Genomic DNA, 18364 nt, shown 5'->3' with positions numbered 1-18364 from the left:
ACTCTACAAGAGCAAAACGAAAGAGACCAGACAGACTGATGCTACGGTTACTGAGCCCAGGGGAAGTCTGGCCATCAGGAGCACCGGAACATTTCCTGGTGGCCTGGCCCGCTCAGTGTTCGCCAAGGGGGACTAAAGGCTTGGTTCAGGTTGCACTTTAACTTAAGTAAACAATCCATGCCGCTCACTCAGGTATCCTCTTACAGCTCCCTGAGCTGTAGCGATGGGGAAAGACAGACCCTACCCCCCAACCTTCCTTTCTCTTTCTGAGGCTGTCTGTCTCTGCTGTGACAGACAGCCTCAGAAAAAGAAAGGAGGGGGCCCCTCGGCAATCACTAAGTGGGCCAGGCCACTGGGAAATGTCCTGGTGTTCTCGATGGCCAGTCCGCCCCTCAGTACAATGCTCTGGTTGGTTGCCTTCCATCAAGCAGCCAATCATGTGTTGTGTACATTCTTATATTGAAAACCTGTGTGAGTCCGCAAAAGTCGAAACACGAAGTATCGAGGGACTACTGTATTAGCCAAATCTTGTGCTTTTTCACTTCAACCATTACTTTGAGAAGCTACAGAATGGTATCCTGGGGAACGTGCATGCACACAAGATAAGAACCTAAGTTGTTTATTGACATAAAATATATTTTGTTATCAAAGAATAGAGTCCTTACATTTATTAAACATTACTTCTGTATTTACAAAAAAAAAAAAAGAACACACATCAAAATTGTGCTTTGACAAACTCATCAATAAAACTAAATGCATAAATGTCAAATGCAAATGAGGAAAAGCGGGGCAGGTATCGCTCTCGCTTTGAGTTTACTCTTTGTTGCATGATTACTATGGGTGACAAGCATCCAGAGCGTCATACAAACAACAGCGGAGGTGTCTGAGTTATTTATTTATCTTCTCAGCAGTAGAGGGGAGCGACACATGGCTCCCCAAATGACAAGACAGTCAAATTTGTTCATAACTTTATTATTAGTGAGCCTGAGAGTTGCTGGATCTGAACAAACAGTTGCCGAACACACCCTGACAAGAGAGATCCCGGATCTTGTTATGGCAGGATCCGTCTCAAATTAAGCCCTGCTTTGGACCATCTGGTACAAATCATGAAGATGACCACCTCATCGTGATGAAAACGCCCTCCTCACAGTGAAGCACAGAGATGCTACATGGTGCTTTTTGGGGGGCTGGGGGATCTACGCATGAATCGCTTTTTTAATTCAGATTTTTTTAATAACTTAAAACATTTTTTCCTGTATATTTTCATACACAAAAATTGATTACTTTTAATTTAATGAAGAATAATGTGAATTCAAGGTTATGAGGCAACAAAATAAATAAAATACCACTGGGGGGAGTGAATAATTTTGCAACATTTTGGATTCAGGTAAATTATTAATTTACTCATTAAAAGTTACTGTTAACCCTGTGATAGACTTGCGACTTGTCCAGGGTGTACCCCGCCCCTCGCACAGTGATTGCTGGACTTGGGCACCGGCGACCCCCGTGACCCAAAATGGAAGAAGCGGGTAAAGAAAATGGATGGATGGATGGGAAAGTTACTGTTAGAGTTCAGTCAAGGGTTATGAATGTTTTATTGTGTTTTATTATTGTGGCTGAGAACAGGCAGCTCGTCTGTCTCCTAAAACACTCTCTTTTCTTGGACTGGAGGCCGATTTGAGATGTTTCTTTGACGCCCATGAACCATATTTGTGCAGACAGAGTGTTGTTGTGAGATGGGACTGCAGCTGGCTTCAAGGAACGCCCACTGAACTCCACTGAACTGCTAAAATTATTAAAGTCAGCAGAAGACACTGTTGGATGTTCCATTCTGGACACTGCATGCATATATATCTATATATGTAAAACCTGTCCTGACTGAGGCCTTGCAAGTAAAAAGTCAGTTCAAAAATCTTCACCTGTTGTAAGTTGTGGTTCTTTTGAGTAAACGGCGTTAGTGAAGAGAGAGGATATTTTTCAAAATTGCTCATATTTTAGCTCCTAAAAGTCCTGAAGTTCATTTTCACATCTTACATTTTGTTACACAACTGATCATTGAATTTCAGCTGATTTCAGTCTCGGTGATGGTTTGAATCCTCTTTGATTTCTGTTCTGGTCCTACAGAAAGGATCAGTACATGTTGAATACAGCAAATCAGGCAATAAATTATTTGTTTATTATGTCTGACATTAGGGATGCACGATATTATCGGCATGTATCGTATCGGCCGATATTAGCGTTAAAGTTTAATATTGAACATCGGCCATTCCATCAAAATAACTCACAGATAGAAAAGATGCTGTTTTTGTATGACAACCCAGTGACAAGGATGCCTGGAGTGCCAGCTGACAAAGGAAAGTATATTAAAAAAATATTGGTATCGGCTTTGAGCCAAATAAGTTTTAACATATCGGATATCAGCCAAAAATCCAATATCGTGCATCCCTATCTGACATGTAAAAATCAAAGGTCTCATACCTTTTATCTTCACGAACAACAAGAAAAGTTTTGATCAGACTTAGATTCAGATACACAGAGCAGCTGACAAACAGGATTTATGGTTGTTTCCTGTCCTGCAGGGAGTTTCTGGGTCAGGGCTGGATGAAAGTGGATAAAACTGAGAGGACTCCGTACATCATGAAGACCAGTCAGCACTTTAATGACGTAAGAACCAACCTTCTTCTTCTTCTTTAGGCTGTTCCCTCTTGAGGGGTCGCTACAGCAAGTTCTCCATCTCACTCAGTCCTCTGTGTCTTCTGACTGTTTGTTTTTGTTGACTTGGCACATAAAGAAGAATTAGACCATAAAAAGACAAATAGTCAGAATCAGTTCTTATAAGACAGTTTGTAGTGTAGCAAACTATTTAAATAAACAAAACAAGAGTCACTTTGAAGCAATTTACTATTCTGTTCTTTGTAAGAATTTTTGATTCTCTTCCTCTTGAGCAGCTTTGGGAAAAACTCGGACCTGGACAAAAGAAGCAGTGAAGCATGTTGCTAGGTCAGGAATAGGTTCTAACGGGATTTTGGTGAAACAAGTGAGGAAAATTCACCTCTACACCTCAGACAAACCTAACGGTAGAAACATTAGCAGAAATTGAAATGGGTAACAGAAAGTTTTACGTGATTGAAATTATGATTATGATATATTTTAATTTATTTGTTTTTTTTTTTTGTTTGTTTGTTTGTTTGTTTTTTACACAATTTGGAGATTTATTGCAGAAAGTTCAGCTTAGTGTGATGATCTAACAAAGTTAAGTCAGGTCAGTCTGGATGGATTTTTATCCATTTATCCAAAAGACTTCTTCAGCCTGAGGAGCTGCAACTAACTCAGTCTTATTAATAAATCTGACTTGACTGGACTAGACTTATAAATAGCACCTTCTCATATTGGATCAATCAGTTTGGTGGTGACATCCAGAATTAGCTGTTCACATGCAAAAGGAGGACCATCAGCCTAACAATGGATCGTTTGCACCCTGATGGTTGTTTACTATTCACAGAGGGCTGAGTGATACTAGCAATCACAGCATTGTAAGAGGGGGACAGTTGAACACGGAGGCCTCCACCCCTGTTTAATGATGGACGGTTTCTTTTCACAAAGATGGCCTCCTTTCTGAGAATCAGCACCTCCAAATCTGAGGCCAGGGTCTTCAACCGGAAAAGGGTGGATTGTTCTCTTCAGGTTGAGGGTGAGGTTCTGCCTCAAGTGGAGGAGTTCAAGTAACTTGGGGTTTTGTTCATGAGTGAGGGAAGAATGGAGTGTGAGATTGACAGATGGATTGATGCAGCACCTGCAGTATTGCGGACTCTGTACCGGTCCGTTGTGGTGAAGAGGGAGCTGAGCTATAAGGCAAAGCTCTCTGTTTACCGGTCAGTCTACATTCCTACCCTCACCTATGGTCATGAACTCTGGGTAGAGACTGAAAGAATGAGATCATGGATACAGGCAGTTGAAATAAGTTTCCTCTGCAGGGTAGCTGGACTCTCCATTAAAGATAGGGTGAGAAGTTCAGTTATCCAGGAGAGACTCAGAGTAAAACTTCTGCTCCTCCATGTCGAGAGGAGCCAGTTGAGGTGGTTCGGGCATCTGGTAAGGATGCTCCCTGGGCGCCTCCCAAGGGAGGTGCTTCGGGCATGTCTGACTGGGAGGAGACCCTGGACATGCTGGAGAGACTATGTCTCTCGGTTGGCCTGAGAACGCCTTGGAGTCCTCCCAGAAGAGCTGGAAGAGGAGGCTGTGGAAAGAGATGTCTGGGCCTCCCTGCTCAAGCTGCTGCAAAAACTTATCACTTTCTCTCTGGATGGTACCGTAAACATCTACATCACTAAACTCACCCTCTGTCGCTTCCTCCATTCTAAGATGAGTAACCTGGTGGCGTCTCAGATAATGTCCCACACCGATGTGAGCTCCCGGGCCAGCTCCATAGAGAAATGGCTGGCGGTGGCCGACATCTGTCGCTGCCTCAACAACTACAACGGAGTGCTGGAGATCACCTCTGCTCTCAACCGCAGCGCCATCTACAGACTGAAGAAGACCTGGGTCAAAGTCTGCAAACAGGTCTGTTTCCTCCAACGGAGCAAGTTGCTATCAATCCCACTCCCTCGTGCACAGAAAACACTCAGATCATTGTATTTTCAGACAAAGGCGCTGATGGACAGGCTGCAGAAGACTGTGTCGTCAGAGGGGAGATTCAAAAACCTCAGGGAGACACTCAAAAAGTAAATATTGATGCAGAACATGGATAAACCTATAAATCCAGTCACACAAGTTGTAAAACTTGCATCTCTCTGAGTGCAGCTGCAACCCTCCATGTGTCCCATACCTGGGCATGTACCTCACCGACCTGGCCTTCATCGAGGAGGGGACACCCAACTTCACCGAGGAAGGTCTTGTTAACTTCTCCAAAATGAGGATGGTAAGAAGCACAAATTGCAAGAGCTGAAATCTCTATAAGTTTTAGTTCTGGTGTCCAAACATTTTCAGTCCAGCAGAGATTAATGCATTTTCAGAAAATAAAACAAGAAATCCTGGAGTTTCTGCTCTGAGATTATAAATGAAATGAGAAGTGAGGTTTTTTTAGGTCATCCCGCAAAACCCACTGAAGGTTGAGTTCATATATAAACATGTAAATTAAGGGGCAAACGAATATATATTTTATTTAACATACACAAAGATACTTCTCATAATATCAGACCTTGATTACAGGACACAGTTTTTGAGTAAAACTGGAGCTTTTCTTCTGCAGTTTGGCTGTTCATTTACACGACAGCCCTCGTTCACTCTGAAACTGAAGGTTTCTGAATCCAGGTCTCTGAGTGGAGGTTTTCGGGGGAACCCCCGTGGAGGTGTGAAATACTCTGCAAGTGTAAAGTTGCATATGCACGCTACAGGCGGCTGCAGCCAAGTTTTTATGCTTTTATAGCAGTTACAATAAATGACAGAGGGTAGAGTGTTTTAGTGCTACCCACCCTTCTTCAGCATGTAGGAACAAAACCAACAACATCCTAGGTTCAAAGGAACGTTGATGTATTCAGTTGGGATGTAGCTGTGATCATGCAGATACTGCATGTGCAATGCATGCAGTTGAGCCCAGCATCAGGGTTGCCAGATAAACATAAATACAAATTTTTACTCACTTTTTCTATGCACACATTCACCACACACAACACACACCTCATCTTGCAAAACACTCACTCAGCACAAATGACAGTTTGGATCAGAATACAATATTTTTAAAGAAACAGCACAATAGTTCCATCATTTCCTATCTGGCAACCCTGCCTAGTATAGGAACAACAGCAAATCAGTATAAACAGGCATTTTTATTTTTTATTTGCCCCAGTAAACACTGGAAAAGCACAAATATTTCCAGAGGTCGTTCTCATGTAAACAGGGTCTCATCTGCAGGTTGCTCACTTGGTCTGTGTTTTTGTATGGAAAGACTTATCAAGAGGAAATAAAGGTTTACAATAAAATAGCAAAACAAACAGAAGTACTGACTGTGTCGTATTGTCTTGGTAACAAAAAGTCTCTAAAGTGAGTTTGGTCATAATTTACAGACAAGCCTGGCCGACAACTTTACTGTCTCTGTCTCTTCTGACAGATTTCTCATATCATCCGGGAGATCCGTCAGTTCCAGCAAGCACCTTACAGGATCGAGCACCAACCCAAGGTTTGTCCAAAAAGATGCCGTTCAAACCAGCATTGGCCTTTCTGAGAAACTCAAATCATTAGAATCATTCCTTTTTCCAGGTCACCCAGTTCCTGATGGATAAGACATTAGTGATGGATGAAGATACCCTCTATGAGCTGTCACTCAAAATAGAACCACGAGTACCTCCTGGCTAACGTTATACATATTTACATATCTGGGAGTCCAAACATTAAAAAAAACATGGGTTGTTCCGTAATACACGAGCAGACATTGTGCTTAGGAACAAATGTGCCTTGTTTTATAATGACCTGAGTTGCTAATTAAAAAAGACACACAACTTGTGTGTCATAGTTATGAGCACAGAACCCTCTGAACTTCCATTTCTAGATCGTTGCTGCTAACACACCAACAGACTAAAACATTATGTAATGCTGTGCATAAAAATCAGAAAACTTTTACACATTCTGTATTACAGTACCACAGTTTGAGTATCCTGCTGGTATTTAACCTCAGCGTGCACTGTGCATGCTGACAGGTGGCGGATGTGATGGTTCACGACGAGCCGGTTTAAAGTCTTTACACTTTGTTTGAAGAACGCTGCAATTCAGAGTCGTTTTAAAAGCGCTGTTAGTTGAGATCAATGTAATTCTCTCATGTAAAGACAACCAAAATGGGTCAATGAAGCAGCTTAATAAAAATGATGAGTACATCCCCCTAGAATTTACTGTATGTCTGCGTCTGACACGTCAGACCACTGGGGGGTGACGTTTGTCTGATTAACTCTAATTCATATTTATTAAAGCTCTTTTTGTACATAAAACACTGGAAACTGTTGACCTGCATGACAGACACCTAAACACTTAAATGGAATACTGTATTCCTGCTTTGTAGGCAAACATGGGGGCCAAGATGGTTTAGGTGCAGGGCAGCCGACTCAGGACCCAAAGGTCCCAGGTTCAATTCCTGGTCATTGCACATCTCGTGGTGTCTCTGAGCAGGACACCCACTTTCCCAGTTGCTCCCTCCATAGCCGCCCACCATTCCACCTGGTGGTGGGTGGGTTAAATGCAGAGAGCCAATTTCGCCATTGCATGTGATGACAATACATACACGTTATTATGAACGTCTCGGGAGTTTCATTTTATTTATTTAGTCAAAGTGGGCCATCAGGAAAGGGGCCGAGCATTTTGCTAGCACTGCCATTTAAACTGCAATTAAAGTAGTTTGTCAAAATTTCAGACGCCTATTTTACTTTTTTTAATAAACATTTTTAATTAAATTATTTTTGAGCCATATCTTGATATAAAGCTGATGCTAGGCTAATTTGGCTTTAGCTCGGTCTCCCTCTATGCACTGTTTATTCAAATCCAGTGTTTCTTTATATAAAATTACAAATTGTTTGCATCGACATAAAATCCTCAGAAATTTGGTCTAAAAAAAAATCACATTTTAACGTTAGCGAAAGCTAACTACGCTATACAGCCTTAGCTGTCCCTTTTTTGTACGATGATGCTGGAATTTTAATTTCCCTGAAGGAATCTTCCCAAGAGACCAATAAAGTTCTATCTAATCTAATTTAATGTACCGTATTTTCCAGCGTATAAGTCGCATCAGTCAAAAAAAAGCATCATGAAGAGGAAAAAACATATATAAGTCTCACGGGAGGACTCGCTGTTGCAGTTCTTTGAAACTTAAAGTGTCAGTCAAAAATTGCGTTATGATATGGAAAAATCAAAAACGAATATAAGTCGCAGGACTGACAAATCTATGCAAAAAAAAACTGCAATTTATACGCCGGAAAATACGGTAATCTAATCTAACACAACTGTGATGGTTTATTCTACTTATTTAATATCTGACAATAATACATTTTCAGTATAATACAAACTAGAAGCTCAGAGTGTGTTTACATGATTGAATATTTTAAAACGTTCAGTGTCCGCCACAACTAATGGGGTTTGTAGTTTTTATACCGATGTTGCCAAAAACTGTGTAAATAAGTCAGTTCAGCATGAACCTGGTTCTCTAGTTCCCCAGAGGAGGAACCACTTCCTCACCTGGTGCTTGACCAGTCTTCGTCCATATTTCTGTTTGAGTGAAAACGCAGAATAGAAACTATCCGTCTACCTTAATGCCTCATCTTTTTCTTAACAGTATTAAAACAAGCTTCACGTTTTCTACCTTTACTAACCAACATGCTTACTGTAAGTTATCTCATCTGTGTCGCATAATAAAAGGAAAACACACATTCCAAGCATAAAAACACCCCTTCACACATTAAGGTTAGTATTTTCCTGCTTGACAAATGAACCATGACTTTTCAGATTTAATATCTATTTATTTTTTCAGGAAATTGTCCTAAAACACATCTTACATTCTAAGAAAATCAAACTGCTTAAACATGATTATTAGTTAACATCAATCCTATTTTTAAATATTTGTAGATTTGTACTGTAGGGATATATTTGCACCAAGTAGAGGATTTATAAAGATTGTTAATAGAAGCTAAAGTTATTTATAGCATGAAAACAGCATAAATTACCTTAGAAATATCACAGTAGGTAGCTTAGATTATTTTATGATTTATTTTTGCCCCATTCCTGTCAGGAATCTTTTGAAGCTGTAAACTTTAAGGCTTTTTGTCCCCATTGCTGCAATATAGATTTAAACTCATGTAATTTAAGTAATTTTTCATACATTTCACTGTTTATCGTACAAACATTTACACTTTGCACACTTGATAATAAAACTTTGGGAAAAACAAATGTTGATTTTTTTTTTGTCATAGCAAGAGCCAAAAAGGACGTTTGGAGACTCCCCAACTGGTGGAAGAAAGTTTTCTGATTGGACAAAACAAAAATGGAACTATTTGGGCATGAAGGACAAGAAGACTGGCACAAACCTTCTATCTGCATGCTGAAAAAGCTTGGTGGTGGTAGCATCATGCTGTGGGGATGCTTTTATTGTTTTTTTTTTTTTAACATAATACAAAACAAGAAAGAACATATATAAAGTAAAAAACAGAAAAAAAAAGTGTTGGGCGACAACTTATTATAATTTTAAGGTTATTAGTTCCTGTAAAGGTTTCTGAAATTTTCCCACAGTTCTTCAACTTTTGATTGTTGTAGTCTTAGAATGTATGTAAATCTCTCCATGTTGGGAATTTCCTCCACTATGTCCATCAAATTGTTTAAGGGGGTGGGGGGGGGGGTGTCCACTTTACCCCATTTCTGTGTGATCTCTTTCTTGGTCGCCGCCAATAATATTTTAACCAAGTAGAGGTCTTGACCTGTGTAGTGAACTAGACTTCTGACATCAACCTGTCTCTGAAGACCTTCAGGGGACAGGAACTGTTATTTCATTGATTTGAATCCAGAAATACAAATTATCTCATCAAGAGACTATTTAATTGTATCCTGAATTAATCAATTGAAAGAACACTCTTCCTTTTACATTATCAGTACTATTTTACAATATCTTGATAATCAAAGTGTGTTTAGTTCATACCATTTGTAAATGTTGAAGTGAACCACTCATTTAAATCAACTGTGAAACAGTATTAATGATTTTTAAACCTTATTAGACTTGGATCATACAAGTAAATGTCTATTTACGAAGTAAGTGTGCATTCACTCTTCTGTGTGTGAGTAGTGGACCTGATGTCGGTCGAAAGTCAGAGACAAGTTATGAGAACGAAGTGCCTTGTTTTTTAAACTCTCAGACAGTAAATAAGAACTACTGGCACCTGCATCCTCTCATTTCTTCAAAATATTTCTCTGTCTATACTAACTGTTCTTAAAACATTCCTGCTGTCTCCTGACTCCTAGTGACCCTCTGACATCACTAAAACTACACCCCTGCTGGTTGTTTCAACCAATCAGGAAGTACAACGTAACAGGAAGTGGATACCTTTTAAAAGGCAACACTTCTTGGAACTATTCAGTCTTTGAGTCTTTCCAAGTCTTCGTCGTCTTCGAAGTCTTCGCAGTCTTCGCAGTCTTTTCCCGTCTTCTCAGCTTTTCCAGTCTTCCTGGAACTTTCAGTCGAAGATGAGACTCGGTCTGATGGCGAGTCGTACAGGAACTTTCAGTTCTTACTGAAAGTCAACTAGGTAGCGGATGGATTGGACCATGTGCCAAGGGTCCCTCCATTCCAGCGTAGTCACAGCCTGCCTCGGCTGGGACTCAACCCGAGCATTAAAAGCTCAACTTCTAAGGAAGGTTATTTGGTTGAACTGAGTACTTCGTCACGATTTCTGATGACCCCAGCCACTCTGACCAGAGACGCTGAAAAGGGAGCATACCAATGGACTTCTGTTCTGGAGTGGATGCATCCTCTGCTAAGGTAACAAAGTCGCTGCACGTCCTGAAGTGTACCGGAGGGCTGAGCTGGATTCGGAGGAAGGGTGCCATTTTCTGGTTCAACACATAACTTTCATCCTTAAACCTCTTTACTCCTTCTTTTTAAATCTCTATTCGCCAGTAAATCAAGCTCGATGCCTTCAGAGGTGAATCAGCCTCAATCAGTAATGTTCTGTTGTCTTGTTAGTAAATCGTGCCAAGTTTATTAATCAGAAACAGATCGGCAAATCAATGTGTACATGTTTGATGTTAAATTTTGATTCTGTTAAATAAATGACCGCATTTATTCTGATGGGTCAAAGATAAAATGGCGTCTCATGTCACTGATTAAACAATCCACTCACAAATTATCTTGGTCACATGGCAGAAATTTAACTCGAAAAAGAAAATAATCTGTTGTAATTGAACAATTAATATTCTTTGTGCTTGAACTAGCTTTAAGAATAATTAATTAGTAGTGAAGCTAACAGCTACATCACCACACCTGGAATGTTATTTTCTGATAAATAACCCAAATATATGACTCCACCTGTTTTGGGTAGTTCATATCCTAGGATTTCTTTCAGCCGTTTACAAACGTCATCCCAACAACATTTCAGCTTTACACATTGCCCAAACACATGAATGATCTACATTGTGCTCTCCACATAATTTCCAACATGGCTGCTGCACTGATAACGATCCTCCCTTTATCTTAGAAGTGTAATAAATATTCTTGTTATATTTTTCCAGCAGAAAATATTCCACGTTCTGGTTAGTTGTACTCCGAGTTTCACAAATATCATACCACGTGTCATCAGTTATTTCCTCCTCCAGTCCTTTTTCCCACTTATTTCACGTACAGCGTTAGTCATCAATCCTTGATATAACTTTGATATGTGGGGATGTTTTTAACAGCACTAAATTGGAAACTAAACTAGCAGCTATTTTGGTTTTATTTTTAATTAAACCAAATATTCTTCTGATTTACTTCTAACTGGAGGATTTTCTGCAGGTTCTTTACCTGTAAACTGAAAACTTGCACAAATTCCTGATTTTATTCGACAAAACGAAGAATAAAGGTAAATAATTTTTCAACCTTTTTGCATTTCTACCATTTGTTGTCCATGACAAGCACCTTCCAGACATTTAATTGGTTTGATGACTGATGAAGCCCTCCGGATAGAGGGCGAAACGTCTCTATAAAAAAGAAACTGTCCAGATGACCCAACTGAGAATTATTGGCTTTTGTACCTGGATGACTGAGCATGAACTTTGTTGCCTTGAACCACTTTGGCTGTGGCTGCCTGCTTGGGAGGAGTCGACGAGGGACAGGACGGCCCCCAAAAACCATCTTAGCTCCATCAAACTGGCTGGTCCACTTAAGGATTTTACTTCTTGGTGTGGAAACAGTTTACTGGAACTCCTCTGACTGATGAAGCCCTCCGGATAGAGGGCGAGACGTCTCTATAAAAAAGAAACTGTCCAGATGACCTGACTGAGAATTATTGGCTTCATTGGTTTGACTGGGCAGCACGGTGGCGCAACTGGTAGAGCTGCTGCCTCTCATCGAGCAGATCCCTGGTTCAAACCCCGGTCCAGGGGGGCTTTCTGGGTGGAGTTTGCATGTTCTTTCCGTGCAGGCGTGGATTTTCTATGGGTACTCCAGTTTCCTCCCACAGACCAAAAACATGCATGTTAGGCTGATTGGTAACTCTAAATTGTCCCTAGGTGTGAGTGAGAGAGTGAATGGTTGTTTGTCTCATTTGTCTCTATGTGTCCCTGTGATGGACTTGCGACCCGTCCAGGGTGTACCCCGCCCCTCGCACTGTGATTGCTGCACATGGGCACCGGTGACCCCCGTGACCCAAAATGGAATAAGTGGGTAAAAGATAATGGATGGATGGTTTGACTGCTATTTTTTTTTACTGGTTTTAACCTTAAGCTTGAAATGTAAAACAAAGAAGAGATTTCTGAAGAAACCCGCTGAAGTTCATATCATAATATTTGATGCAGTTGTACAAGTTATTCCTTCATCGTAGGTCGCTATATTGAAAAATGGATACACAATGTAAAAAAAACACACTGAAACTATTTTTTCCCCACTATGGAGTATGCTGTTTGTGAACATCAGCTTGTTTGATGTCTCCTCAGATTGAAGAAGTTCTTTGGATGAAGGATGAAACCGTCCAGATGACCTGACTGAACGCTGTCGGATTTTTACATTGAGCATGAACTTTGGTCCCAAAAGTTCTTTTCTGCTTTAGTTTTGAATGTAAAACATGCCATGTCTTTGCTTTTTGAGAAATAGCACCAGTGTTTTGTTGTTTTTCATAAAAGCTGCAGGTTTGTGTCTTGAACTTGACCTTTGTGAGGACGGGAGCAGAGCGACATGGATCATGTTTAAATATCAAGGTCAGAGCGGTCAGCAATCTGGGATCCCTCATGGTAGAGGTCAACCATGGCTCTGCATGCAGGGTCTGAGCATTCATTGGTGTGGAACTCAGTGTCTGGACATACGATTGGCCAGCAAGATTTAATCCCTCATGGAGGGGGTCATATAGGGGGAGACTAAAAATCTTCTCCTCAGCAACCTTCAGTCAGAAGGCAGCAGCTTTCATAAAGGTACAGTACGCTCTTCTTGTTTCTCATGCAGCAAGTCTTAGGCAGCTACATTTTATTGAGCCTTGTAAACTTTATCTGTTATAAAAACCTGTTTAGATCAGGGGAAGTATATTTCTGGTTTAAAAACTAGTTTGAATAGAAATGCTGAATAAAGGCATGAGAGAAAATCTTCACACTTTTAATGCTTAACGTTAACTGCACATAGTGGTAGACTGACGTTTATAATGTTCTGCAATGTTCTAAGGTCACTCTGTTTTTGGGTCGAGGAGGCTGATGACAGGTCCGTCGACCCACCGGCTCATCAAAGCCAGATTTCTTCTAGTCTTTGTCTTCACAATGTTTCTTTACATGATTCATCCCGCTAGATGTGGTTTGTGCAGCCTGTCCAGAATGACAGTGTTCACGGGTCAGAAGGGGTTTTGGACCTGGCACTGAACTCTGGCACCAAACTGCCTTGCACTGATCTATAAATAAGACTCGCACTGACTCAGAGCAGTGAAAGGAGCAGAGAGGGTTATCCATGCAGCAGGTGAAACTCCTCCGACTGACTGCTCAGGTGACAAGTTAGGACAAAGTGTTGGACTGGTCGGCCATTTTTTATATATGTCCTGCATTAACAGCAGACGTCCTCACAGCTTCCCTCCATTTAGCACAGTCCTGTTGACACAGTTACTCTACATAACATATAGATCTTACTATATGTCAGATAAATGTCATTTAAGCAATAATATCATTTTAAAGGAGGTGTTACTTAAAGGAATGCATGCTGCCTAACACTTGCAGGCCAAAGATTTGAACTAAGGTCTCAGTCAACGTATTGGTGCTCAGGGTATGTGTTGAGAGAACTGCTGGCTTCTCTCTCACCGAATTTTAGCACAAAATCTGTCAAACTGATCCAACTCTAACACATTTTGTGTTGATTAATATTGATAAGCTGTGGCAACCATATTGAATTGCATTGTTTCCTAACGCTGATCAGTTCTAGACGTACATTCAGCGATTCCTTTCTGAGTTTCATTAAAAACCTAGTGGTTCATGAGATATTTTGCTAACAGACAAACAAGGTTGACTCCAATGGCTAATGTTAAAGTTCTAAGCACAGCTCATGTGTTCTGAGCAGAACTTGCATGAGTTGACTCTCAGCTACAACCACGCCACAGTTTTGCTAAATATCTGTATAATTAACACATTTGAAGCCATATTTGTATTTTTTAAGTTTGCTTAAGCAGTTATCACAAAGTGGACTGACTTTGTTCGCTAACAGTTGTAGATGCATTGAATTATTTTCATTAAAATGCGTTCAGTGATTTATGAGATATTTTGTTAACAGAGTTAAATCCAAATACTTATAATTTTCTATAAAAAAAAGTTATTGTGCGATGTGTAAGTGATCAGAGTATGTGTTGGAAATAACTCTCAGCTACTACCACAGCAGGTTTTAGCTCAATATCTGTAAACAAACAAACAAACAAAAAAGGTTGAATATGGCTATTTTTGCTAAGGCTGATTATCTGTGGCAGCCATCTTGGAAGGGGTTGACTCCAAAAGTGTAGACGTGTATTCAGTTATTACTTACCGAGCGTTTCAGTAAACTTTGTCCAGTGGTTGTTGAGATATTTTGCTAACAGAAGGGCAAATGCACACAGACGCAGGCACAAACTTTATAGCATTATAAAAATTAAATGCACCCAAAAGTAAACACGAAATCAATGAAGAACTAAAAACAAATAACTGAGTACTGAGTTTATTTCACTCGTAAGTTTTCCATTGAAGCGAGCCATAATGGCTGCCAAAAGTTAGGCTCATCAAGTCATCAGCTCAGTTTTCTGCCTGTCTTTAGTTTATTTGCTCTGGTGGTATTTTATCAAACACCATGCATGTCTTTAAAATTCTTACTTTGTATTTTCTCCATTCTTGTTTCTAGTTGTTTTTCTGCTGAGCGACCCATCTAGAGGAAGGATGTCAGCCTCGTTCAGACGTCTGGTCTCTGGCCGAAACACGGCGGTGCTGTTGGCCAGTCTGGGAGCAGGAACGATGGCAACCAGTTTGCTGCTGAATGACAACAGCTCCCTAGCTGCTGAGGCCAAGAAGAAGCTGTATCCCCCCAGGTACGACAGTGTGGAGGGGCGTGGACGACCTGACACTGAACAGTCCAGATCCTATAACTGCTTCATGCATAACAGGACTGACTCCAAAAGTTCATCACTTGTTGATGCACATTAAATAATTACTTTATGAAAGTTTCATTAGGATCTGCTCTGTGGTTCATGAGATTATTTGATAGGAGCAAAAACAGTATCGTCTACTTTGGCCTTTCAGTAGTAGGTGGTAATAAATTTAGTTTGAGGGTCACATTGAAGTTTGGAAACTGTGACTGAATATCTGACAGTATGAAACTGAGCGCAGTGTGTGTGTGTGTGTGGGGGGGGGGGGGGGTGTCACGCACTGGCAGGACCTACATGTGATCAGTGACACTCTCAGGTTTCATCTATGCTGCCTGTGCTTACTTTCTCTTAACGTTCAGACACTATGTGAACTCTGTCCAGCTAAAACACCTTCATAAATGAACGAGTGAAAACTTTAAAAAAAACTCTAACCATGTGGAAATCTATTGGTGATGTCATGCTGGAAGGTGTAGTTTGCATAGTCTGAGATGGATTATTGGGAATTAACACCACATTGTTCTGACTGCTGGTCTTTGTCGCGTTATGAAACATGTACAGAAGAGCTTTCTTCTCGAGGACAGTCTTTCATGCGCATGGTTTAATGCTCACAGTACGTGTTGTGGATAACTCTCCACTATTACCACATCAGATTTTAGCTCAATAGACAGTTTAGTGTTGGCTAATGTTGATTGTTTGTTAAACATGTTGAACTGGGTTAACTGGTTGACAAAGAATTGTGTTTTCCAACCTTTCTCTCCTAAAGTTCTGACTTCCCTGACCTGAGGAAACACAATAACTGCATGGCCTCGGCTCTGACTCCAGCCGTTTATGCTAAACTTCGGGACAAGTTGACCCCCAACAACTGGACCCTAGACCAGTGCATCCAAACAGGGGTTGATAACCCCGGTCACCCTTTCATTAAGACGGTGGGCTGCGTTGCTGGTGACGAGGAGAGCTATGAGGTAAAACAATGACAAAACGTTGAGAACAATTAAAAAAACAGCCTCAAAGGTAACCAGAGATCTGTTTCTCACACTTAAGTAGAGAAAAGTTCAATAAAAGCTGATTTTAATAAGAACAAAAGGAATCAACGGTAAAAGAACTAACTATGTTGAGAAAGGCGACCCTCAGGGACGTGTGTTGGAATCCCTTATGTTATTCTTTGAATGAATAATTACTGTATCTTCAACTTGAAATACACTTGATGCTGTTTATGACATATGCATTTACATTTCCAAAACTAAATGCCTTCATTGTCAAAATCAAAAATATATACATTTTTAATTTAGTTTAATTTGTTCAGTGTAACTTACGGTGTTTGTATTAAAATATGACTTAATCAGGTTTGTTGACAATAAGGACATTTTTTAAGAATAGATGAAGCTGAAGACAAAAACTTTTAATCCAGCGAAAGCCTTTAATGGATGACATAGTCACACTAAACAACTTTGAAAAGGTTTTATTTTAAATCGTGGTTAATTAAAGGCACACTTTTGTCAAATCTTTAAAATGATCTGAGTCCTCCTGTTTTTTTTAAAGTAACATTGATAATGAATAAAAATAGCAAAACAACGTGAGGCATTTTCTTAAACCAGTTGGAGAGGTGCTCTTTATTACTCTTGCAGAACTTCCTTTAATCCTTCACAATAAGAGTTTGAACCACATACTTCAACTGCTAACCTAAAAAACACTCCGACGCGTCTTTATAATGATTATTGTTCTCCAGTAAAAGTTGTTTTACAACCTACAGTTCTTCCATTTTTTTTCTCCTCCTGCCCTAAAACGCCTTACTGCCTGCTCGACCAAAAAGAAATAAAAACTCTGTATCCACATTTCAGTGATTTTGCTGACAAATGAGGCTGAGGGAAATTGTTGGTTTTTACTAAACCATTGACTTTATTGTTCTCTCCAGGTGTTTGCTGAGCTATTTGACCCTATCATCAAAGACAGACACAACGGCTACGACCCCCGAACCATGACCCATCCCACTGATCTGGATGCTTCCAAGGTTGCAGCAAAATTCCCATCACCTAACTATTTCTGCACAAACAAAACCCAAACTTCATCTTTTGCCTGTTTTCTCCATCCACTGGTAGATCACCAATGGCATGTTTGATGAGAAATACGTGCTGTCATCCCGGGTCCGGACTGGACGCAGTATCCGCGGACTGAGCCTCCCCCCAGCCTGTTCGAGGGCTGAGCGACGTGAGGTGGAGCGGGTCGCGGTGATGGCTCTGGCTGGCCTAAAGGGAGACCTGGCTGGACATTATTACAGCCTGGGAGACATGACAGAGAAGGAACAGCAGCAGCTCATTGATGTGAGTTACTGGTGGGCTGGAGGCACAACACAACCACAGTTTTTGTCTCCTGCATCCTGGTTTATACCAATAATAATCCACACGATGCCAAATTTAAACATACAGGTTCGAACACAAACAACCCTTGGCAAGTCGCACATCAACCACTGCCTTTTTATCACCACCTACAAGACTGGCATAGATCTGGCTAGTAGATGACCACTCAACTTGGTTGAGTTCATTGAAACGTGTTTGGTTTCCTGACTTGGACCTGGATTTTAATCATATCTCACAGATTTTCAATGGGGTTGATGACAGGGCCTGTTAGTCAGATTTATCCACTCACATATTTTGTCTTTGTTTGGGGTCATTGTCTTGTTGGAACACCTGATTTTGTCCAGGAGTCTCTATAACATCTCAGTTTTTATGGCCATGCTGTAGCTCTATAACTCTATACATCAGGTGCTCTTTGGCATCCTCTACCTCTGTTTTCTTCTTCTACCTTTATTTATCTTTCCATTTATAGGACCACTTCCTGTTTGATAAGCCCGTTTCTCCACTACTGACATGTGCCTTCATGGCCAGAGACTGGCCAGACGCCAGGGGCATCTGGTACGGTTCATTTTGCTCTTTGCACGTCTGCTGCTGTGCGACCATTCCTGAGAATTTATTTTAGAAGTTTGTAGGAACAAAAATTACTCTCCATCAGCAGGAATTGTATATATATATATATATATATATATATATATATATATATATATATATATATACATACATACT

General features: G+C 40.5%; 2 protein-coding genes across 2 annotated transcripts in view; both read left to right on the top strand.

Annotated features, from left to right (window-relative positions):
- LOC119425084 (ras-specific guanine nucleotide-releasing factor 2) overlaps positions 1–6745 on the top strand; it is a gene marked incomplete in the record, with an annotated part of 54382 nt that extends 47637 nt beyond the window's left edge. Inside the window, 6 exon segments of the mRNA XM_037692607.1 lie at positions 2580–2664; positions 4363–4560; positions 4642–4721; positions 4801–4918; positions 6107–6175; positions 6256–6745. Coding sequence (XP_037548535.1) covers positions 2580–2664; positions 4363–4560; positions 4642–4721; positions 4801–4918; positions 6107–6175; positions 6256–6351 — 646 coding nt within the window.
- A 6360-nt stretch (positions 6746–13105) lies between these two features.
- The window catches only part of ckmt2a (creatine kinase, mitochondrial 2a (sarcomeric)), an 11733-nt gene continuing 6474 nt past the window's right edge, over positions 13106–18364 (top strand). Inside the window, exons 1-6 of the mRNA XM_037691955.1 lie at positions 13106–13122; positions 15047–15230; positions 16051–16249; positions 17200–17295; positions 17384–17605; positions 18111–18196. Of these exons, the coding sequence (XP_037547883.1) occupies positions 15082–15230; positions 16051–16249; positions 17200–17295; positions 17384–17605; positions 18111–18196 (752 nt within the window). The 5' untranslated portion in view covers positions 13106–13122; positions 15047–15081. The remainder of the gene's footprint in view (positions 13123–15046; positions 15231–16050; positions 16250–17199; positions 17296–17383; positions 17606–18110; positions 18197–18364) is intronic.

The sequence above is a fragment of the Nematolebias whitei genome, chromosome 18 (genome assembly GCF_014905685.2).
Source record: "Nematolebias whitei isolate Nwh7 chromosome 18, NemWhi1, whole genome shotgun sequence".
Taxonomy (NCBI): Eukaryota; Metazoa; Chordata; class Actinopteri; order Cyprinodontiformes; family Rivulidae; genus Nematolebias; species Nematolebias whitei.
Note: the sequence above shows the minus strand (reverse complement) of the source record. Positions and strands in the feature narration are given on the sequence as shown.